Raw genomic sequence first — 23,191 nt, 5'->3', positions numbered from 1 at the left:
AGACATAAAGAAAGCACCATTAAGACCAACAAGTGCTAAAGCATTAATCATGTTTTATTTTGAGGTTTTTATAAAGGATCCAGACAAACCCAAAGATTTTAAAGTTTATCTCTCTGCTACCTGGTATTACATTTTATGATACACATAGCCCGGCCCAACATGGTCTCATTTATGTCGGATCCGGCCCTCATAAAGAATGAGTTTGACACCCCTGCCTTAAACTATAGCATAGCACATCTTGGGTATATTACATTTTATGGATGTTTCCTCTGCTCATTATCCCCTGCAAAAAACTAACACAACAAACAAGGGAATGAGTCAGATTATTACTTCCTGCTTTGCACGTTCTTTGTGAGGCACGGCTCAGATTCTGCAAGAACTCACAGGAGCAGAGCTCCTGAACCTTTCTGAGGGTTCCCCTCAGTCACCACCAGGGGCTTTGCCACACCCCCAGCAGCCCTCATTAACCCCTGGAGAAGCCTGTGCCACCCTTTCTCGACTTCTTATGTGATTTTGGGCGGTGCGTGGCTTGCTGGCCTGATGGTGGTGTGCCCCAGGAGAGTGAGGTCTGCTTGGGCTGGCAGGATCTCTAGCCAGCCGAAGCAGGCCTCACTTGCCCAGGGCTCTCCTTTCTTGCATCGGGTTGCTTTTGGCTGGGGGGGAGCATATGTTAATAAGCTCCACCACCTGTTTTTCTACAAAAGGACCCCTGTTGTGGGGTATAAATATCTGAAGAAGTGCTCAAACAAGGCCTAACTGCCTGTAGCAATGCAGTCTATTAAACAGCTTTATTCTCAAGCATGATTAAAACATGTTTGGGGCAAGTGTCGGAGAGTAAACTTGCTGGAGAGTTTTATTATTAACCCTTTTTAAAATGGCCACCATTGGGATACGTGGGCAGCCTTCTGTGGTGGAAGAGTTCACAGCTCAGCTGTTGGATGGCGTTGGTACAATAGGCCGGAGAGAGCCACATTCAGATTCCTAGTCAGCCATCAAGTTCCCAGGGTGATCTTGGTCCATTCATTCTGTCAGCTCAATGTAGGGTTGCCAAGTCCAGTTCAAGAAATATCTGGGGACTTTGGGGGTGGAGCCAGGAGACATTGGGGGAAGAGCCATGAACAAGGCTGTGACAAGCATAATTGAACTCTAAAGGGAGTTCTGGCCATCATATTTAAAGGGACTGCACGCCTTTTAAATGCCTTCCCTCCATAGGAAATAATGAAGGATAGGGGGCACCTTTTTGGGGGGATCATAAAATTGGACCCCTTGGTTTAATCTTTTTGTAATTGGGGGGGGGGTATTTTGGGGAGAGGCACTGTATGCTATATGGAAAATTTGGTGCCTCAACCTCGAAAAACAGCCCCCCCCCCAGATAAGTGTGGATCAATTCTCCATTTCTAATGGGAATAAGTCTCCATAGAGAATAAGAACATAAGAGAAGCCATGTTGGATCAGGCCAATGGCACATCCAGTCCAACACTCTGTGTCACACAGTGGCCAATATGTGTGTGTGTGTGTATGTGTATACACACACACACACATATATATATACATACTGTGGCTAATAGCTGATGGACCTCTGCTCCATATTTTTATCCAATCCCCTCTTAAAGCTGGCTATGCCTGTAGCTGCTGCCACCTCCTGTGGCAGTGAATTCCACATGTTAATCACCCTTTGGGTGAAGAAGGACTTCCTTTTATCCGTTTTAACCTGGCTGCTCAGCAATTTCATTGAATGCCCACGAGTTCTTGTACTATGAGAAAGGGAAAAAAATCCTTTCTCTACTTTCTCCATCTCTTGCATAACCTTGTAAACCTCTATCTTGTCACCCCGCAGGCGACGTTTCTCCAAGCTAAAGAGCCCCAAGCGTTTTAATCTTTCTTCATAGGGAAAGTGTTCCAACCCTTTAATCATTCTAGTTGCCCTTTTCTGCACTTTGTCCGATGCTATAATATCCTTTTTGAGTCATGGAGTGCCCAGCAAACATTTCCCTCCCCCCCTCACTTTCTGATGACCCTGAAGCGAGGGGAGGGCCTCCAAACTGGGGGATCCCCTACCCGCACCTGGGGATTGGCAACCCTAGCCCAATGTGAGGACAGCAGCCTGAATAGGCCAGCAAGCCTGAGCTCGTCAGAGCTTAGCTGCTAAGCAAGGTCAGCTGTGGTTGGTATTTGGCTGGGAGTCCACCAGGAAGACTCTGCAGGCTCTGGCAGTCTTTTAAGCAGTGACTGGGCACACACTTCCTAGGGATCCTCTAGGGCAGAGGTGCCACAAGCCATGTATGCCATAAAATGTCATGCCAGGTGCTGGATATATCAACTTTTAAAAGGACACAGGCAAACCTACTTAGCAATATTATTTTTTACCCAAAATACAAACGAAAGCAATGGATTCCTAGCAGTGAAAGCAATTAATTTACTGGGCAGCCCCCCCCCCATTTAATCATATGCAAGCAGGGCTTTTTTGAGCAGGAACGCACAGGAAGGTAGTTCCGGCAGGCTTGGTGTCAGGGGATGTGGCCTAATATGCAAAATGAGTTCTCACCGGCCTTTTTTCCATGAAAAAAGCCCTCTGTAAGCCAACGGTGATGTCATAATATGCAAATGCGTTCCTGCTACGCTTTTTCTACAAAAAAAAAAGCCCTGTGCAAGGCTAGTTTTCTTCCCAAAGGATATCATAAAAGGGGGAACAAAGCAGTAGACAAGTTGCACCCTTAAGACGTACGAAAGCTTACTGTCTGAATAAAACTTAGTTGGTCTTAAAGCTGCACTTGTCCACTGCTTTGTTCTATTGCTTCAGACCAACAGGCTGCCCGCTTGGATCGATCTACATAAAAGGGGGAATGCTGTCTATTACCATACATACCAGTGGCTTGTGCGGTGGGTAGGGCGGGCTGGGTTTTGGGCCCCTGGGTCCTATGTTTGACACCCCTGCTCTAGGCTGATCCTGCATTGAGCAGGGGGTTGGACAAGATAGCCTGTATGGCCCCTTCTAGCTCTGTGATTCTATGATTCTAGGCAGGCAATGGCAAACCACCACTGCTTGTCTATTGCCCTGAAACCTCCCTTGAGGGGTTGCCATAAATTGGTTGCAGCTTGATGCGGCTTAGCACTGTGCAGGGGGTTGGACTAGATGACCCTGGGGGATCCCTTCCAACTCTATCATTCTATGCCACGCGGGTTTTCTAGGTGTGGGGGATTGGCGAGGGAAGAGCATTCACTCTTTTGAGCCTTCCCCGCCCCTCCATAGCGGACTTTGGCGTCCTTGGCTGCGATTTGTAAGCGGCGTTATATCGCAAAGCCTGCTGGGAAATGTAGTTTTTCTGCTTTGTCCCGCCCTCTGGCCAAAGAGCAATTAGGCTGGTGCGGAAGAAATCATTGTGACCAATCAGATGTTTCAAAGAGCATTCGTTTCCCCGCCCCCTTTTCCTAATGTCCAATAGGTGAGGACGCAGTGGCTGGAGCAGCCAATGGCAAAGCAAGGCTGGGAGCGGGTGGAGATTCGAGCCGCTTTGAGCTTGGACGGTGGGTAAGTGGGAAGGGAAGGAAGGAAGGTGGGGGGGAGAAATCATGGTGGGAGTTGGAGCTTCGCGAAGCTTAGCTTTGGAACAGATTTCTTCAATATTAAGAACTCATTTCTGGAGAATCTGAACTCATAAACGAAGATGCCTCTGAGCGTGTGCAGAGTGCTTCTCCCTTTCGTCACAGGGTGGACTTCCTATACGATTTAAGGGAGCACGGTGGTCAGATGAAAACGTATTCATGCAGGCTGGCACGCTCCCAGTGGATTCTCTGACCCGTACTACTTTTTAAACCAAATATCTAGCTGGGAATCAAGTTGCCAACTTATGATCTCCCCTCGTACTGCTGTGCAGCTGTGCCTTGGACAGCATTTCGGAGCCGCTGATCCTGTTTTGCTCCAGGGTAAGACAAGCTGTTATGCTGCCTCTTAAAGCTTTCTCAGAAGGCACAGGAGCAAACCAGGAATCGTGGTCCTGAGCAATGTTCCCTCTAAGCTTGTGAGCAAAAATTCTACCTTATGAGCTACTGTTATTAAAGTTATGAGCTGCTGGCATTAAAGGTGTGAGCTACTGCATAAATTATTGTGCTCTGGGGCCATTTTTCCTGAGCTAAGACAAAATGTGAGCCGGAGGCGAAAAATCTGTGAGTTACCTCACACTAACTTAGTTTAGAGGGAACACTGGTCCTGAGTAACTGGCAATCTGGGCTCTTGCTTGGGTAGAGCAGTGGTGCCCAACCTTTTTGGCACCAGGGACCGGTTTTGTAGAAGACAGTTTTTCCATGGACCCGGGGTGGGGATTGTTTCAGGATGACACAATTGTGCACTTTATTTCTATTACTTTGGTGTGGTGGTTAAGTGTGCGGACTCTTCATTTGATTCCCCACTCCTCCACTTACAGCTGCTGCAATGGCCTTGGGTCAGCCATAGCTCTGACAGGGGTTGTCCTTGAAAGGGCAGCTTCTGAGAGAGCTCTCTCGGCCCCACCCACCTCAAAGGGTGTCTGATGTGGGGGAGGGAGGGAAAGGATATTGTGAGTCACTTTGAGACTCTGAAATTCGGAGTGGAGGTTAGGATATAAATCCAATGTCGTCGTCGTCTTCTTCTCCTTATCCTCCTGTCCTCCTCCTCCTCCTTCTCCCTAATACTACTACAACATTGTAATATATAGTGAAATAATTATACAACTCACGGCCCGGTTGCTAACAGGCCACGGACCGGTACCAGTCCACAGATCAGGGGGAGGGGGACCCCTAGAGTAGGGTCGCTTTCTTTGTATCTCTCCCATGGGATCCAGGGAACTGGGCAAAGGAAGCTCTGGCTCTTTCCTTCCTTCCCCAGGGCACCAGGAGGGGTAGGAGCCTCAGCCAATAGAAGGAAGAGAGATTTGGCTCAGTAGCTCTGCTGTGCAATTGAGAGAGCCTGGAAAAACAAGCTCTCCCTCCCCCCTTCCTTCCCAAGGGAGGAGGCTCAGCCAGTGAAGAAATAGGTTTTGCCCTGTAGCTCCTGTGTGATTGAGCAAGCTGTTATGCAGAAGGAAGCAGATGACAGCCAGTTTGGTGTAGTGGTTAAGTGTGGACTCTTATCTGGAAGAACCAGGTTTGATTCCCCAGTCCTCCACTTGTAGTTGCTGGAATGGCCTTAGGTCAGCTGTAGCTCTCGTAGGAGTTGTCCTTGAAAAGGCAGCTTCTGAGAGCTCTCTCAGCCCCACCTACCTCACAGGGTGTCTGTTGTGGGGGGAGAAGATAAAGGCAGTTGTAAACCGCTCTGAGAATAGAGTGAAGGGCGGGGTACAAATCCAATATCATCATCAGTTGCTCGGTGGCCTGAAAGAAGCCCTCTGGGGGCCTGATTCGGCCTCCGGGCCACATGTTTGACACTCCTGCCCTAGAGAAAATGGCTGCTTTGGAGGGTGAACTCTATGGCATTGTACCCCACTGAGCATTGTATTCTCCCTAGGCTGCATCTCCAAATCTACTGGAATTTCCCAAGCAGGATCTGGCTACACTACCCCCTCCTTCCCCGTGTGGTGGCTGGGGTGCGGGGGAACCGATAATCTTAATTGGTGTTATAGAAATTTTCTCAGTAAATAGGAAAGGAAGAATTGATGAGCCCCCAGATATTGGGGGAGGTTTAGCTACTTTCCCCCTTTATTCCCTGCCAAAACAGGTGATCTACTAACACTGTCTATTTGTTTCGATCAGGGGTGCCAAACATGTGGCCCAGGGGGCTCAATCAGGCCCTCAGAGGGCTCCTATCAGGCTCCTGAGCAACTGGCTGTCATCTGCTTCCTTCTCCCTCCCTCTTGCTTCCTTCTGCATCACAGCTTGCTTTGCCAGACTTGCTCAATCGCACAGGAGCTGCAGAGCAAAGCCTCTATTTTCTCCATTGACTGAGGCTCCTCTCTTGGGGAGCAAGGGGGGGGGGAAGCAGAGCTTGCTTTGCCAGGCTCTCTCAATTGCACAGCAGAGCTACTGAGCCAAGCCTTTCTTCCTTCTATTGGTGGAGGCTCCTCCACCCCCTGGGGAAGGAAGGAAAGAGTTCTCTGGATCCCAAGGGAGAGATACAAAGAAAGCACCTTTAAGATCAATGAGTGGTAACGTTTTAAGCATGTTGTAAGTTTTTTTTTTAAAATCTTAAATTGTGTTTTTCTGTGCCCTTTATAAAGTTTATATCTTTGCTACCTGATCTTAAATAGGTACACACACGGCCTGGCCCAACATGGTTCGACCCAACAAGGTCTCTTTTATGTCAGATCTGGCCCTCATAACAAATGAGTTCGACACCCCTGGTTTAGATGACTCGAGGTTTTATTCGAGGCACTAACTTTTATGTGCATGCCCACTTCTTCAGACATGCTGAAATGGAAGCGACCCGTCCATATATGTAGGTAGAGGGTGAGCAGAAAAATTTGCAAACAGCATAATAAAGGAGTTTGACAATGGAATGACCAAACTGGAATAACAAGCTTCGTTTATACCAGGGGTGGCCGAACTGCGGCTCGGGAGCCACGTGTGGCTCATTCACACATATCGTGTGGCTCTCAAAGCTCCCACCTCCCCTTCGGCTGGCTCGGAGAAGGCATTTAAAGTTAACGTTGCTTTCTTTCCACCTCTCCCTCCCTCCCCCATTGGTTTGCCTGCAAGCCTTCCTTCCTGTCTTGCAGCTCTCAAACATCTGACACTCAAGACTCCCTTAAGCTGCGGAGTCTTGCGAGCAAACATTCTGCTTTGTGAGCTACTAGTAAAGTTGTGAGCTGGCGATTTGGGTACTGCGTAAATTAGTTTGCTGTGGGCTTTCCGTGGTGCAGAGTGGTAAAGCTGCCGTCTGAGCTCTCTGCTCACAACCTGAATTCAATCCCGGCGGTAGCTTGCTTGAGATTGACTCAGCCTTCCATCCCTCCAAGGTCAGTAAAATGAGTTCCCAGCTTGCTGGGAGGGGAAATGTAGATGACTGAGGAAGGCAATGGCAAACCACCCTGTAAAAAAGTCTGCCGTGAAAACATTGTGAAAGCAACATCACTCCAGAGTCGGAAACGACTGGTGCTTGCACAAGGGACTACCTTTACTGTTTTATCCTTTCTGAGCTAAGACAAAAATGTGTGAGCCAGAGACTAAAAAAAGCTTGGAGAAACGTCGACTGCGGGGTGACATGATAGAGGTTTACAAGATAATGCATGGGATGGAGAAAGTAGAGAAAGAAGTACTTTTCTCCCTTTCTCACAATACAAGAACTCGTGGGCATTCGATGAAATTGCTGAGCAGCCAGCTTAAAACGGATAAAGGGAAGTACTTCTTCACCCAAAGGGTGATTAACATGTGGAATTCACTGCCACAGGAGGTGGTGGCAGCCACAAGCATAGCCACCTTCAAGAGGGGGTTAGATAAAAATATGGAGCAGAGGTCCATCAGTGGCTATTAGCCACAGTGTGTGTGTATATATAAAATTTTTTGCCACTGTGTGACACAGAGTGTTGGACTGGATGGGCCGTTGGCCTGATCCAACATGGCCTCTCTTATGTGCACTAGCTCACACTAACTCAGCTTAGAGGGAACACTTTTGATGTTTATTCTATGTGGCTCTGACATTAAGAAGAAGATATTGGATTTATATCCCGCCCTCCACTCCGAAGAGTCTCAGAGTGGCTCACAATCTCCTTTCCCTTCCTCCCCCACAACAGACACCCTGTGAGGTGGGTGGGGCTGGAGAGGGCTCTCACAGCAGCTGCCCTTTCAAGGACAACCTCTGCCAGAGCTATGGCTGACTCAAGGCCATTCCAGCAGGTGCAAGTGGAGGAGTGGGGAATCGAACCCGGTTCTCCCAGATAAGAGTCCGCACACTTAAGCACTACACCAAACTGGCTCTCCTTCTTAAGCAAGATCCAGGTGGGCAGCCGTGTTGGTCTGAAGCAGTAGAACAAAGCAGGAGCCAAGGGTCACCTTTAAGACCAGCAACGTTTTATTCACAATGGAAGCTTTCGTGTGCTAGAAGCACACGCCATCAGACAGCGTGCTTCTAGTACACAAAAGCTGACATTCTGAATAAAACTTTTGCCGGTCTTAAAGGTGTTACATTGAGCAAGCTCGGCTACTCCTGGTTTATAGGGTCGCCGTTGAGTTGCCTTGCGACTTGATGGTGCTTTCCACCAGCATTATGGCTGTTTGCAACTTGGGGGGGGGGGGGGAACCTTCTGAGTAAACACCATGCCGGTAAGAATCTCTGTGATCTCCCACCCCCACTTCAGAGCCAGCCATGGGACCGTCTCAGTGCAGTGTATAGAGCTGGCAAGCTCTCAATGCTCCTTGCTGATGTTCCGGACCCTTGGTGTGTGCAGGAGCCTTCTGTGTGCGCGACTACAGAACGGGCCCCTCCGAGCCATGGCAGCGCAGGGCAACAACCTCGGTTCCAGTCCCGTAGCGGGTTCCTTGGATGGATCTGTGACGGCCGGGATCATCATTATCGGGGATGAGATCTTGAAGGTACGGCGCCCGCCAAGTGTTTTTAGAATGCGGACAGGTCCTGGTGGGGCTTTTGCCCAGCATCGCTTCTGGTTGAGGCTTGGGGATTTGATCAGCTGCACGGATATTTTTAAAAATGTTGCTTCAGCAGCCTCGGCGACCACAGCACAAGGATCTTCACTGGGTGACTGAAAGTAAGCTGCGGCAGCCATTTTGCGCCTGGTTCCACCTCTTGTAGCTGCTGTTTTCTGGAGGCCATTTTGTGGCTGGCTCCACCTCTTGCGGCTGCTGTTTTATGGTGGCCATTTTGTGGCTGGCTCCACCTCTTGTGGCTGCTGTTTTATGGTGGCTATTTTGTGGCTGGCTCCACCTCTTGTGGCTGCTGTTTTATGGCGGCCATTTTGTGGCTGGCTCCACCTCTTGTGGCTGCTGTTTTCTGATGGCCATTTTTTGGCTGGCTCCACCTCTTGTAGCTGCTTTTTTCTGATTGCCATTTTGTGGCTGTGGCCCTCCACACTCCGCCGGGATTACAAAGGTGGCCACAGGCTCAAAAAAATGTGGGGATCCCTGCCATGGTCTGACATACTGACCACTAAACATGCCAGCCATCAAGTGGAATGTGTTTGGCAACAGCAGTCCATTAAAAATGGAGGGGTCGGGTAATTCCCTGCTTTGAAAATAAGGACTCTCATTGAATCAGACTGATGCTGCCAAATCCAATTCAAGAAATATCTGGGGACTTTGGGGGGCGGAGCCAGGAGACTTTGGGGGTGGAGCAAGGTTGTGACAAGCATACTTGAACTCCGAAGTGAGTTCTGGCCATCACATTTAAAGAGATCCACACACTTTTTAAATGCCTTCCCTCCATTGGAAATAATGAAGGATAGGGGCACCTTCTTTTGGAGCTCATAGAATTGGACCCGCTGGTCCAGACCTTTCCAAACTTGGAGGGTGTTTTGAGGAGAGGCATTGGATGCTATGCTGTCAGAGCTTTCTCAGCCCCACCTGCCTCACAAGATGTCTGTTGTGGGGAGGGGAAGGGAAAGAAATTGTAAGCTGCTCCAAGACTCCTTCAGGTAGTGAAAAGTAGGGTATAAAAGCCAACTCTTCTTCTTCTTGTCCTTTATTTGTAGCAATACAAATTATCTGGGAGAACCGGGTTTGATTTCCCACTTCTCCACATGCAGCTGAGTGACCTTGGTTAAGTCATTACTCTGTCAGAGCTGTTCTGGAAAGAGCACTTTCTATCAGAGCTCTCTCAGCCCCACCTACCTCACAGGGGGGGTCTGTTGTGAGGAGGGGAAGGGAAAGGAGATTGTTCCCTGGGCCGAGGGAGGCGAGACTGAAGTCTACTAGAGAGAGAGCCTTCTCAGTTGCAGCCCCCTACTGGTGGAACCAACTTCTGGAAGAAGTAAGGGCCTTGCGGGACCTTGCCCAGTTCTGCCAGGCCTGTAAAACAGCACTATTTCGACTCGCCTTCAACTGAATAATAGTATAAGAGGATGCTCAACACTGCTGAACACAATGGAACGAATGATATTAGCATAGGGTTGCCAAGTCCAATTCAAGAAATATCTGGGGACTTTGGGGGTGGAGCCAGGAGACATTAGGGGTGGAGCCAAGATCAAGGCTGTGACAAGCATAATTGAACTCCAAAGGGAGTTCTGGCCATCACAGTTAAAGGGACGGCACACCTTTTCAATTCTTTCCTTCCAAAGGAAATAATGAAGGATAGAGGCATGTTCTTTTGGGCTCATAGAATTGGATTCCCTGGTCCAATCTTTTTGAAACTTGGGGGGTATTTTGGGGAGAGGCACTAGATGATATACTGAAAATTTGGTGCCTCTACACCAAAAAACAGCCCCCCCCCACAGCCCCAGATACCCATGGATCAATTCTTCATGATTTTCTATGGGAATAAATCTCCACAGGGAATAACAAAGTTCCCAGCAGACATTTCCCTCCCATCCCCCCGCTTTCTGACGACCCTGAAGCGGGGGGAGGGCCTCCAAACTGGGGGATCCCCCGCCCCCACCTGGGGATTGGCAACCCTATATTAGCACCAAAGCTGTTTAAAATTGTTTTTAAATTCTTTAACTGTTATTGTTTAACTTGTCTTAATTGTTAAATTCTAATGTTTATCTGCTGTTTTATTGTTTTAGTTTAATTGCTGTGAGCCTGCTAATAGTAATAATAAGAAGCCACTTGGAGACAGACTCCTTTGGGTAGCAAAGGGTGGTTTGTAAATCCAATCCTCCTCCTCCTCCTCTCCTTCTGCTTCTTCTCATGGCAAGTGTATGAAAATTTGTGCAGCCTGTCTTGAATGATTAGAATTTGGTAGGTTTCTGGCAACAACGATGGTTCTGTGTTTCGGCAGGGATACACCCACGACACCAACTCCTTCTTCATGTGCAAGAAACTTCGCTCGCTGGGCGTGAAGGTGGCCAAGATCTCGGTGGTCCCTGACGAGGTGGACGCCATCGCCGCGGAGATCTCGGCTTTCTCCCGTGAGTTCACCTATGTCCTGACGTCAGGAGGGATCGGCCCCACCCACGACGACGTCACTTTTGAGGCTGTGGCGCAGGCCTTTGGGGAAAAGATCTTCCCCCACCCGGAGATGGTGGACCTGGTGAAGAAGTTCTTCGCCAAGACAGACGCCGAGTGTCCCGAGATGAAGCTGGCCCGCGTCCCCAAATCCTCGCTCCTCAACTATGGCGTCGACAAGAAAACGGGCCTCACCTTCAAGTACCCCCTGGTCAGCGTCCGTAACGTCTACATCTTCCCAGGCATTCCGTCGTTGATGGAGCGGGCCTTTGAGGGGCTCGGCCACGTTTTCCGCAACGAGGAGACCCACTTCCACTACCGGGAGATCTACGTGGACGCGGAGGAGACCCGCCTCGCTCCCATACTAAACCGGGCTTACGGGCTCTTCAAACGTCACACGAGCCTAGGCTCCTACCCGGATTGGGTTAGCAACTACTTCCAGGTCAAGCTGACCTTGGACTCTGAGTCAGAGAGTCATCTGGAGGAGGCCTATGCTTTCCTGAAGGAGAACCTGCCCGAGGGCACCGTTGTGCCTTTTGTGACAGACCCCATCTCCCAGGCAGCCAAGGATGTGTACGGACTCGCTGAGTCAGGTAGGGGCAGGGCCCACTAACCGTGTTTTATTTGCCCCAAGAAAGGTGCCTCCATCTCCTCCTGGGCCTGTGCTGCTGTCAGTGAGGTTCAGGAGGTGAGGTTGCCTGCTCTGAGTTTTGAAATACCTGAAGGTTTGGGGGGTGGTGCCAGGGGAGGGCGAAGTTTGGGGAGGGGAGAGACCTCAGTGAGGTATAACGGCATAGAGCCTTGAGTCCAAGTGAGAAAGGTGGACTGTAAGCAACGTAAAGCGAATAAATAAAATACAAATAAAGTTTGCCAGCTTCTTGTCAACTAGTCTTTCCACCCGTCTTGCTGCCCGCAGGTTCTCCTCTGGGCCAGAAGGTGGCGGCAGCGGTCCAGACCATCGAGGAAGCCCTGCGGCGGTACCCCCTGTCAAAACTCTGCATCGGGTTCAACGGTGGAAAGGACTGCACAGCTCTCTTGCACCTCTTCCATGCCGTGGCGCAGAGGTACTGTCTCTGCCTCCCCTGCACTTTTTGCATTGCATTTTTGCATTGCTGTGAACTTTTTGCATCATTTAATGTTTCAGGTTGATACTGATGCTTTACTTCAGTTCCGTCTGGATTAAGAAAGGTTTCCAGGTAGGTTTGCCAACCTCCAGGAGCAGGCTGGAGATCTCCTGGAATTACAGCTCATGTCCAGACTATATAAATTACACGAAGCACTTATTCTTTGTTTAAAGCATTTATTCCACTTCTCCTGGGGAGAAAAATGGCTGCTTTAGAAGCCTCCACCGCCCCACTGGCTGACTTGGAGAAGGCATCTCTCTTTAAATGACTTCTCCAAGCCAAGCCAGCCAGTGGCATGGAGAATGCATTTAAAGTTGCTTTCTTTCCAACTCCCTCCCTCCCCTCCCCTCCCCTCCCCTCCCCTCCCCTCCCCTCCCCTCCCCTTCCCTTCCCTTCCCTTCCCTTCCCTCCCTCCCTCCCTCCCTCCCTCCCTCCCTCCCTCCCTTCCTTCCTTCCTTCCTTCCTTCCTTCCTTCCTTCCTTCCTTCCTTCCTTCCTTCCTTCCTTCCTTCCTTCCTTCCTTCCTTCCTTCCTTCCTTCCTTCCTTCCTTCCTTCCTTCCTTCCTCTTATAACCCACCCTCCCCAAGAATGACAACTTATGAAACTTCCAGTCAAGAAATTTCAAGTTAAAACATCAGATAAAATTCATTAGTGGCATTCAGGGCGTTTTTTGTAGCAGGAACTCCTTTGCATATTGGGCCACCACCCCCCGCCCCGATGTAGCCAATCCTCCAAGAGCTGACAGGGCTTTTAGCACAGGGCCTACTGTAAGCTCCTGGAGGACTGGCTACATCAGGGGGCATGGCCTAATATGCAAAGGAGCTCCTGCTAGAATTCCATCCCTGGGCCACACACCCCTGATGTAGCCAATCCTCCAAGAGCTGACAGGGCTCTTCGTACAGGGCCTCCTGTAAGCTCCAGGAGGATTGGCTACATCAGGGGTGTGTGGCCTAATATGCAAAAGAGGTCCTGCCACAAAAAAGGCCCTGGTGGTATTATACCCTACTGAGGCCCCTCCCTTCTGGAATCCCACCTCCCAGTCTTTGCCTTCAAATCTCCAGGTATTTCAGGACCTGGAGTTGGCAACCCTTTTTCTGGGAGTTCTCCCCAACCTTGACGGAATAGCCAGTTGCACCTTGGCAGCCCAGAACACAGACGTTTCCACAGCAACTTATGAATCTGTCTTTGAGTTTTCTTTGAATAAATCAGATCATTGGTGAAGCAGATTCATAAATCTTGGCAGTAGGTGCTTTCAGAGAGAGGCACAAGTTTTCAGTCCTCATTGCTGTAAAAAAATTTTTTGGGGGGAAACATATCCACAAGGTGTCTTCTCAGTTCGTCTCCTCGATTCTACAGGCCTACAACAGTTCCCCCTCTCCTCACCTCCCCAGTGCCCTGGCTGCTTTTAAAATGTAGTGGTTAGAGAGTTGATCCTGCATTCAGGTCCTTGCTTACTGGACGGCTTTAGGCTGGCCTCTCTTTCTTTCACTCTTCATCAGTTCTGACTCTCAAAAGCTCATACCCAGAAAAGCTTAAGAGAAGCCCTACTAGATCAGAGCAATGGTCCATCTAGTCCAGCATCCTGCCTCACACAGAGGCCTCAACCAGTTTCTCTGGCGGGCCAACAACAGGGCAGAGAGGCTGAGGCCTTCCCCTCATAAGAACATCAGAAGAGGCCTGCTGGATCAGCCCAATGAGGGTCCATCTAGTCCAGCCTCCTGCCTCACACAGTGGCCTCAACCAGTTCCTCTGGAGGGTTGATAACAGGACAGGGAGGCTGAGGCCTTCCCCTCATAAGAACATCAGAAGAGCCCTGCTGGATCCGACCAGTGAGGGTCCATCTAGTCCAGCATCCTGTCTCACACAGAGGCCTCAACCAGTTACTCTGGCGGGCCAACAACAGAGCAGAGAGGCCAAGGAGAAGAAGATCAGAAGAGCCCTGCTGGATCAGACCAGTGGTCCATCTAATCTAGCAGCCTGTCTCTTCCAGTGGCCAAAACAATAAATGGGACCACAGTATAACTACACTACAAGATACAAGAAACAAAGCTGTGAGATATATATACGTATGGTAGCCTATATATATATATATATATATATAGGCTACCATACGTTTTAAATAAAACTACTTATGAATTTACAAATGTCTTTTACACAAAAATTGACAATAGCAACCCTAAAAAAGCAATTAACCGTTTTCAACAGAGCTCATTCTTCTATAGTGATACAGCGGACGAGTAACTTGCCATTTCATCAGTATTCTTAATGTTTTCCTCTCACTGTAATGAGCAAGCCAGTGTCTTTTTATAAGCATGCACAAAATTATATATATATATATATCTTTTTTATGGTTGTTATCATCAATTTTTGTGTAAATGACATTTGTAAATTCATAAGTAGTTTTATGGTAGCATGTGTATATATATGTGTGTATATATATACACATGCTACCATACGTTTTAAATAAAACGACTTATGAATTTACAAATGTCATTTACACAAAAATGGATAACAACCATAAAAAAAGCAATTGAACCATTTTAATTTTGTACATTCTTATAAAAACCATTTTAATAACAATTCTGTTTCTTGTATCTTCCAGTGGCCAGCCAGTTCTTCTGGCCAGCCAACAACAGGGCAGAGAGGCCGAGGCCTTCCCCTGATGTAGCCGCTTGGCTCTCGGATTCAGAGGCTTAACACCTCTGAATGGGGAGGTTCTCTTCAGTCGCCATGGCTAGTAGTCATTAAAAGACTTGCCCTCCATGAATCTGTCTAATCCCCTTTCAGAGCTGCTTATCCGAAAGATTGATGTGATCTAAAGGGAAACCAGAGTATGAGCTGTTTATCCCTGTGGCCATCACTACATCCTCTGGCATCAAATTCCACATTTTAATAACTGTAAAGCAGTATTTGCTTTTGTCTGACGTGCAGACACAAACACACCGCAACTTGTGGCAGGGGAGGAGGAAGAAGAGTTTGCTGAGAGCACACGAAACCCAACCAAAGAGGCTCCACCCTCCAGGGGGAAGACAACAATAAAGGAAGACAGACAAATAGCACTAGGGAGGGCTTCTAGTGTCCTGGCCCCACTGATGGATCTTCTGATGACACCTGTGTTTTTTGGCCACTGTGTGAAACAGAGTGTTGGACTGGGCAAGCTATTGGCATGATCCAACATGGCTTCTCTTCTTAGTTCCAAAGTTTCGGCATCATGACTGAGAAGGCGCTTTCTCAGGTCAACACCCATCTGGCCTCAGATGGCTGAGGCATCCATAGTGTGGCCTCCGAAGATGTCCAGGGCGGATGGGGTATCCCCATTTTTTAAAACCAATAAAGGGGAATGTTTGTGTTAGGACCTCTGTCGTTCAGCCGTACTTTGCTCGACACTTAAACGGCTTCCCATCTCCCTCGCAGGCGATACCCGGAGAGGACAGAGAAGCTGCGGGCGCTGCACATACGCACCGTCTCCCCGTTTCCCGAGATGGAGCAGTTCATCGGACTCACGGCTAAGCGGTAGGAGCAGCCGGCTTTGTTGAAAGGACTAGGAAGTGGCGTTGTTGGCTGGGGAAAAAATGGCCACCCTCATTAGAGGGCAATTCCCAAGACCCTTTGGAGTCAGTGCAGAAGAGGGTGGCTAAGATGGTGAGGGAGTTGGGGCACCTTCCCTATGAGGAAAGGCTGAAGAGTCTGAAACTTTTCAGGTTAGAAAAGAGAAGACTGTAGATTTATACCCCGCCCTTCTCTCTGAATCAGAGTCTCAGACAATCTCCTTTGTCTTTTTCCCCCCACAACAGACACCCTGTGAGGTGGGTGGGGCTGAGAGAGCTCTCCCAGAAGCTGCCCTTTCAAGGACAACTCTGCGAGAGCTCTGGCTGACCCAAAGCTATTTCAGCAGCTGCAAGCGGAGGAGTGGGGGAATCAAACCCGGTTCTCCCAGATAAGAGTCCGCGCGCTTAAGTACTACACCGAACTGGGACAACTAAGGGAGCACACAAGAGAATTTTATAAAATGATGCATGAGTTGGAGAGAGCTGATGAAGGGAACGTTTTCTTGGCAGCTGCTAGAATGGTAGAAGCAAAATAACTGGAAGTCGTTTCAGCCCCTTAACTAAAGACTGGTTATGGAAAGTTCAAGACCCTTGCGTCATAAATAAAATTACAGATTCCTTAATGCAACAAGAATTAGATCTTTATGAATCAAATCTTACGGCCGTTTGGTTTCCAGTATTAGATTTTTCAGCATCTCATCGTGTATACAGTTCTGTACTTGAAGCTATTAATGCTATCTACTGTATCTCCAGGTAAAGGTTGGAAATCATTATGTGTATTGTCATTTGTTTATATTTTAGTTTTATCAGCCAGCTTGATGTAAAAGTTTATTTTCTGTTTTGTAAGCCGGGTGTATTGTTACATGCATTTCACCAGCGTTCTGAATAGATATGGGTTTTATTTTGGAATTGTCGTTTTTTTTCTGGTCATTAATAAAAGTTTGTATATGGGGGGGGGGGCAGACAGGACTTTTTCTCCCTCTCCCAAAAGGCTAGAATTGAAACCGATGGGCGGTATCTTCAGGGCGATAAAATGAACTACCGCTTTACACAGGGAGTCAGTCAGTCGGGTTAGTGTCAAGCCCCGAGATTCCCAATAATGAAGTCCTTTGTTTTTGTTTCAAATAGACTGTTTTATTTAGGAATTCAAAGGTGCCCCAAGAAACATGAGCCTTGGAAATACTGAGATACCAGAGGCTATGTGGTTCTATATAGGGTATCATAAACAGTTACAAAAAAGGCACTTCGTTCAAATCTTAGGTTCAAAGGGTACAGCAGTAACTATCTCTTTACTACAAAGCATTCTCACACTACAGCTCAAACTGATAAGGAGCCTGTGAACATTTAGGGGGTGCACTCTTTAGACACAGCAGGCCTTATTCAGTAACATAAACATTCTCTGACCAGATGGTAAGTCGTACGTGGGTGCTTGGTTGTAAATAATGAAGGATCAGTTTATTGACCTGACATTTGTTCAGCCATCTTATATCAAAATACTCTAGTCTGACAGTTAGAACGGATAAAAGGAAGTACATCTTCACCCAGAGGGTGATTAACACATGGAATTCACAGGCACAGGAGGTGGTGGCAGCTGCAAGCATAGCCAGCTTCAAGAGGGGGTTGAATAAACATATGGAGCAGAGGTCCATCAGTGGCTGTTAGCCACAGCACATTGTTGGAACTCTCTGTCTGGGGCAGTGATGCTCTGTATTCTTGGTGTTTGGGAGGGGGCACAGTGGGAGGGCTTCTAGTGTCCTGGCCCCACTGATGGACCTCCTGATGGCACCTGGAGTTTTTTGGCCAGTGTGTGACCCAGAGTATTGAAGTGGATGGGCCATTGGCCTGATCCAACATGGCTTCTCTTATGTTCTTATGGAGCAGGGGTCCATCAGTGGCTATTAGCCACAGGGTATTGATGGAACTCTCTGTCCAGGGCAGTGATGCTCTGTATTCCTGGTGCTTGGGAAGGGCATAGTATGAGGACTTCTAGTGTCCTTACCCCAGTGATGGACCTCCTGATGGCACCTGGGTTTTTTGGCCACTGTGTGACTCAAAGTATTGGACTGGATGGGCCATTGGCCTGATCCAACACAGCTTCTCTTACATTCTTATGAGGGATTCAAATACGGGATTTGCTGCCAGAGGATATTGTGATGACCACAGCTGAAAACAGATGTGCTTTTGTTTCCCCTCCCTGCAGATATAACCTCCACGTCTGTGAGGTCCACGGGAATATCAAGCAGGCCTTGGCTGACCTGAAGCTGCAGCATCCCGAGCTGGAGGCTGTGTTGATGGGCACTCGGCGGACGGATCCTTATTCCTGCACCTTGATGCCCTTCCACATGACTGACCCCGACTGGCCCCCCTACATGCGTGTCAACCCTCTCCTGGTGGGTGGCGACATCTAGGGCAGAGGTGTCAAACATACAGCCCCTGGGATGGAACTGGCCCGCCCGGGGCTATAATCTGGCCCACAGCTTTCTTCCTTCCCCTCCTCAGTCCCCACCCCCACCTGCGTGTCACAGGGTGTTGGACTGGACGGGCCATTGGCCTGATCCAACATGGCTTCTCTTATGTTCTTATGGCCACTGTGTGACACAGAGTGTTGGACTGGATGGGCCATTGGCCTGATCCAACATGGCTTATCTTATGTTCTTATGGCCACTATGTGACACAGAGTGTTGGACTAGATGGGCCATTGGCCTGATCCAACATGGCTTCTCTTATGTTCTTATGGCCACTGTGTGACACAGAGTGTTGGACTGGAGGGGCCATTGGCCTGATCCAACATGGCTTCTCTTATGTTCTTATGGCCACTGTGTGACACAGAGTGTTGGACTGGATGGGCCACTGGCCTGATCCAACATGGCTTCTCTTATGTTCTTATGGCCACTGTGTGACACAGAGTGTTGGACAGGATGGGCCATTGGCCTGATCCAACATGGCTTCTCTTATGTTCTTATGGCCACTGTGTGACACAGAGTGTTGGACTGGATGGGCCACTGGCCTGATCCAACATGGCTTCTCTTATGTTCTTATGGCCACTGTGTGACACAGAGTGTTGGACTAGATGGGCTGTTGGCCTGATCCAACGTGGCTTCTCTTATGTTCTTATGTGACACAGAGTGTTGGACTGGATGGGCCATTGGCCTGATCCAGCATGGCTTCTCTTATGTTCTTATGTGACTCAGAGTGTTGGACTGGATGGGCCATTGGCCTGATCCAACATGGCTTCTCTCATGTTCTTATGGCCACTGTGTGAGACAGAGTGTTGTGCTGGATGGGCCATTGGCTTCCAACATGGCTTCTCTTATGTTCTTATGGCCACTGTATAACACAGAGTGTTGGACTGGAGGGGCCACTGGCCTGATTCGACTTGGCTTCTCTTATGTTCTTATCCATCACATTTGGAACTTGGGTTGCCTCAGTGCATGAAGGAGGGAGTCGCACAAAATAGCCCCCAGTCCTGCTGATAACTTCTTTTTTCTTCTTTGTTGTCCTCCTTCCCTCCAGGATTGGACGTACCGGGATATCTGGGAGTTTTTACGCGGCCTGTATCTTCCCTACTGCATCCTTTATGATAAAGGGTAAGCGCACCGATGGGACTTTGAGTTTGTGAATGAGAGAGACAGAGAAAGCATGCCTGGAAATGATGGCTGACTTCTAGTGCCCCCTACTGAGGTCCTGAAGGATATTCAGATAGATGGCTGATTAAAGAGAGCCAGTCTGGTGTAGTGGTTAAGTGGGCGGACTCTTATCTGGGCGAACCAGGTTCGATTCCCCACTCCTCCACTTGTGCCTTGCTGGAATTGCCTTGGGTCAGCCAGAGCTCTCGCAGGAGATGTCCTTGAAAGGGCAGCTGCTGTGGAAGCCCTCTCAGCCCCACCCACCTCACAGGGTGACCGTTGTGGGGGGGAAGATAAAAGGAAATTGTGAGCCGTTCTGAGATTTGGAGTGGAGAGTGGGATATAAATCCAGTATCATCTTCTAAAGCCTGCCCCTGCCTCCCAACTGCTGGTATTCCCATCCAGGTACTTAACAGGGTTAGCCCCGCGTAGCTTCCAAGATCAGGCTTGCTTGCACTACCAGGTCAGGGCACCCTTAGGGACTTTTTAAGGGTAAAAAAAAAAAAAGGCAGCAAAGGTAAAGGTTGTCCCCTGTGCAAGCACCAGTTGTTTCTGACTCTGGGGTGACATTGCTTTCACAAAATTTCACAGCAGACTTTTTTACGGGGTGGTTTGCCATTGCCTTCCCCAGTCTACACTCCCTCCCCAGCAAGCTGGGTACTCATTTTATCGACCTCAGAAGGATGGAAGGCTGAGTCAACCTGGATCTGGCTACCTGAACCCAGCTTCCTCTGGGATCGAACTCAGGTCATGAGCAGAGAGCTTAGACTGCAGTACTGCAGCTTTACCACTCTGCGCCACGGGACTACTTTTTAAAGGGATATAAGTGTCAGGGGATGTGTGAGGCTCTAGTATGTACTCAATTAATCACTAAGATGAATCAATTGAAGATCTTTATATCCATTAGAAAGGCCCTTAAATTAATCTTTTTTCTTAATTCACTATCTTTACATAAGCAGAAATATGTGGGAAGCAAGCCGCCAGAAGTGGCATTCTGCCTTTATCACACAAGAAGGAATGCCTCTTCTCAGAAGGAAATGCCTCTTCTGAATGAAAAAGAATGGGGGGAATACCTCTTTTGGGATGATTGCCTAATGCAGGGGTCCCCAAAGTGGCAGCTGTGAGCACCACAGCTCCCTCCAGCACCGTTCTTGGTGTCCACCAAGTATGTTTGGAAAATGGGTGGAGCCAGGTGGAGCTTTTGTACAGCAAGTCTTCTGTTTGGCTACTGGAAATTTGATTGGCTGTGCAGATTTTTTTTAAAAATGCTGCTTTGGCAGTTGCTCTACCACTGTGTGATTGAAGGTGAGCCGTGGCAGCCATTTTGTGGTTGCTCCGCTTGTGGCAGCCATTTTGTGGCTGCGCCCACCACACAGTGTCAGAATTCCAAAGGTGCCCGCAGGCTGAAAAAGGTTGGGGACCCCTGGCCTAATGGAACACATGTGTGCATAATTCAAAGACCTAATAAACACATTTTACCTTTAGAATTAGTGTTTTCATCATATGCAGATTTAGTCATTTAAAAACTGTTCAGCTGTTTGACTGAAACTTTCACAACTCTAATTGTGAAAAGTCTTATTTTGTATCTCATCCTTCCTTTAAGAAGCTCAGAGACCCAGTTTGGTATAGTGGTTAAGAGAAGGCAGACTCTAATCTGGGAGAACCAGGTTTGATTCCCCACACTTCCACATGCAGCCAGCTGAGTGACCTTGTGCCAGTCAGAATTTATTTCAGAGCTCTCTGAACCTCACCTGCCTCACTGGGTGTCTGTTGTGGGGAGAGGAAGGGAAGAAGATTGTAAACCGCTCTGACTGAAGGGCGAGGTAAATCTTCTCCTCCTCCTCTAGGTTTTCTCACTGTGTTTTCTCCACAATAATCCTGTCAGGTCAGCTTGATCTGCCCCAGGGACAGCCAGTGAGTTCCATACCTTAGCAGGGACTAGTCCCAGTCCAACAGTCTCTTCCATGGCACAGTGAACACAATTTTTTAAAAAACTCACAACAGCCCCGTGAGGCAGGTTTAGTTGAGAGACTGCGAACGGGCCAAATGCCTTCCATGGGACTTGAGCAGGAGTCTGAACCCAAGTCCCATGGGTGAGTCAAAGCTCAAACGAGAGGGTTAGTGTACTGCCGCGGTTAGAATTCTGCATCAGAATGTGGAGACCTGAGTTCAGATTTCCAGCTCTCTTATGAAGTTTGTTGGCGGGGGGTGGGGGGGGGGGGTGGGTTGGCCTGGGCTGTGGTGATAAAACAGGCCCTGGCTTGTTTGACTGAAACTTTGACAACTTTCAAGTCTCCTTTGAAACAACACCCTTTCTGAGCAGCATACCAAAGAAAGCTCCACGTGTGTCAATTGTCACCTCATTTTCTTTGTCCCCCAATTTCGACAGTTACACCTCACTCGGGAGCATGAGCAACACGCAGAAGAACCTAGCCCTGCGCTACACGGACGCCCGGGGGCGCGAATGCTACTGGCCGGCCTACAAACTAGAGAACGAAGAGGACGAACGCACCTCCCGCCTATGAACCCTTTGGGCCTGCCTTGGTTGCCCCAGCAACTCTGGGTTTTCCCAGAGTACAATTAGGACGACGCCAGGCCTGTAAGGCCTGAGGTGAAGAGCGCCACTGCCCCTCCATGGACACATACTGGAATGCCATCCAGCAGCCTGTCTGGCCCCACCGGAAGCCTGTGGGACTGCCCCACATGATAGCCAGTAGGTGGTTAGGCATGCTGCGCCCCTACATTAAATAAGCCCAGGGAGCCAAGTTAGTAAATCCTGTTGATTCAAGCTCTTGCATCACCTCCCTGGGTTTTGTGCTCCCTCAACGAAGGTCCAGTCTGGGTGTTACATTTATGCATTTTTTTTAACACATTGGGTTCATCCAGGGCTTTTTTTGTAGCAGGAACTCCTCTTCAGACAGGAGGATTGGCTACATCAAGGGGGTGTAGCCTAATATGCAGTAAGCTCCAGGAGGATTGGCTACATCAAGGGGGTGTAGCCTAATATGCAGTTTGGTGTAGTGGTTAAGTGTGCAAACCCTTATCTGGGAGAACCAGGTTTGATTCTCCACTCCTCCACTTGCCACTGCTGGAATGGCCATGGGTCAGCCATAGCGCTCGCAGGAGTGGTCCTTGCAAGGGCAGCTGCTATGGGAGCCCTCTCAGCCCCATCCACCTCACAGGGTGTCTGTTATGGGGGAGGAAAGGAAAGGAGATGGTAGGCCACTCTGAGACTGATTCAGAGAGAAGGGCGGGGTATAAATCTATAATCTTCTTCTTCAAAAGAGTCCCTGCTACAAAAAAAGCTCGGGTTGCCAGCAACACTTCCTTACACTTAAAAGATCTTTGCTAGTTCCTTCCTGGCTGCCCTTCCAAATCTCACACCACCTCCCGATTTCTTGGTTACGCTCTTAGGGCAGCAGCAAATGCCTAAATGACACAAGACACTGGTGTGGTTTTTAAATGTGGTCTTAAAAAAAAGAAGTTAGTGCACATAGGAGAAGCCGTGTTGGATCAGGCCAATGGTCCATCCAGCCCAACACTCTGTGTCACATAGTGGCCTAATCCAGGTGCCATCAGGGGGGCCATCAGTGGGGCTAGAAGTCCAGAAGCCCTCCCACTGTTCCCCCCACCCCAGCACCAGGAACATAACATAAGAGAAGCCCTGTTGGACCAGACCAATGGCCCATCCAGTCCAACACTCTGTGTCACACAGTGGCCATAAGAACATAAGAGAAGCCGTATTGATCAGGCCAGTGGCCCATCCAGTCCAACACTCTGTGTCACACAGCGGCCATAAGAACAGAAGAGAAGCCATGTTGGATCAGGCCAGTGGCCCATCCAGTCCAACACTCTGTGTCACACAGTGGCC

The 23,191-nt window shown here is 48.8% G+C and overlaps 1 protein-coding gene across 1 annotated transcript; it reads left to right on the top strand.

Moving 5' to 3' along the window:
- Nucleotides 1–8,270: 8,270 nt before the first annotated feature.
- On the top strand, nucleotides 8,271–22,108 carry FLAD1 (flavin adenine dinucleotide synthetase 1). Its single transcript, XM_060255353.1, has 7 exons — nucleotides 8,271–8,499; nucleotides 10,856–11,615; nucleotides 11,939–12,086; nucleotides 15,561–15,659; nucleotides 17,895–18,084; nucleotides 19,208–19,281; nucleotides 21,710–22,108. The coding sequence occupies exons 1-7, from the start codon at nucleotides 8,329–8,331 to the stop codon at nucleotides 21,843–21,845; spliced, it is 1,578 nt and encodes a 525-aa protein (XP_060111336.1). The 5' UTR covers nucleotides 8,271–8,328; the 3' UTR covers nucleotides 21,846–22,108.
- Nucleotides 22,109–23,191: the final 1,083 nt, after the last annotated feature.

This window comes from Heteronotia binoei, chromosome 1 (genome assembly GCF_032191835.1).
Source record: "Heteronotia binoei isolate CCM8104 ecotype False Entrance Well chromosome 1, APGP_CSIRO_Hbin_v1, whole genome shotgun sequence".
NCBI classification, from domain to species: Eukaryota; Metazoa; Chordata; class Lepidosauria; order Squamata; family Gekkonidae; genus Heteronotia; species Heteronotia binoei.
The sequence above is the reverse complement of the archived record's forward strand: the minus strand, read 5'-3'. Positions and strand labels throughout refer to the sequence as shown.

Bases quoted from the DNA above. Each gene is read 5' to 3' on its own strand.
- FLAD1 (XM_060255353.1), top strand. From the start codon at position 8,329: ATGTTCCGGACCCTTGGTGTGTGCAGGAGCCTTCTGTGTGCGCGACTA. The intron at 8,500-10,855 runs GTACGGCGCCCG...GTGTTTCGGCAG, and splicing joins TCGGGGATGAGATCTTGAAG to GGATACACCCACGACACCAA. The intron at 11,616-11,938 runs GTAGGGGCAGGG...TGCTGCCCGCAG, and splicing joins GTACGGACTCGCTGAGTCAG to GTTCTCCTCTGGGCCAGAAG.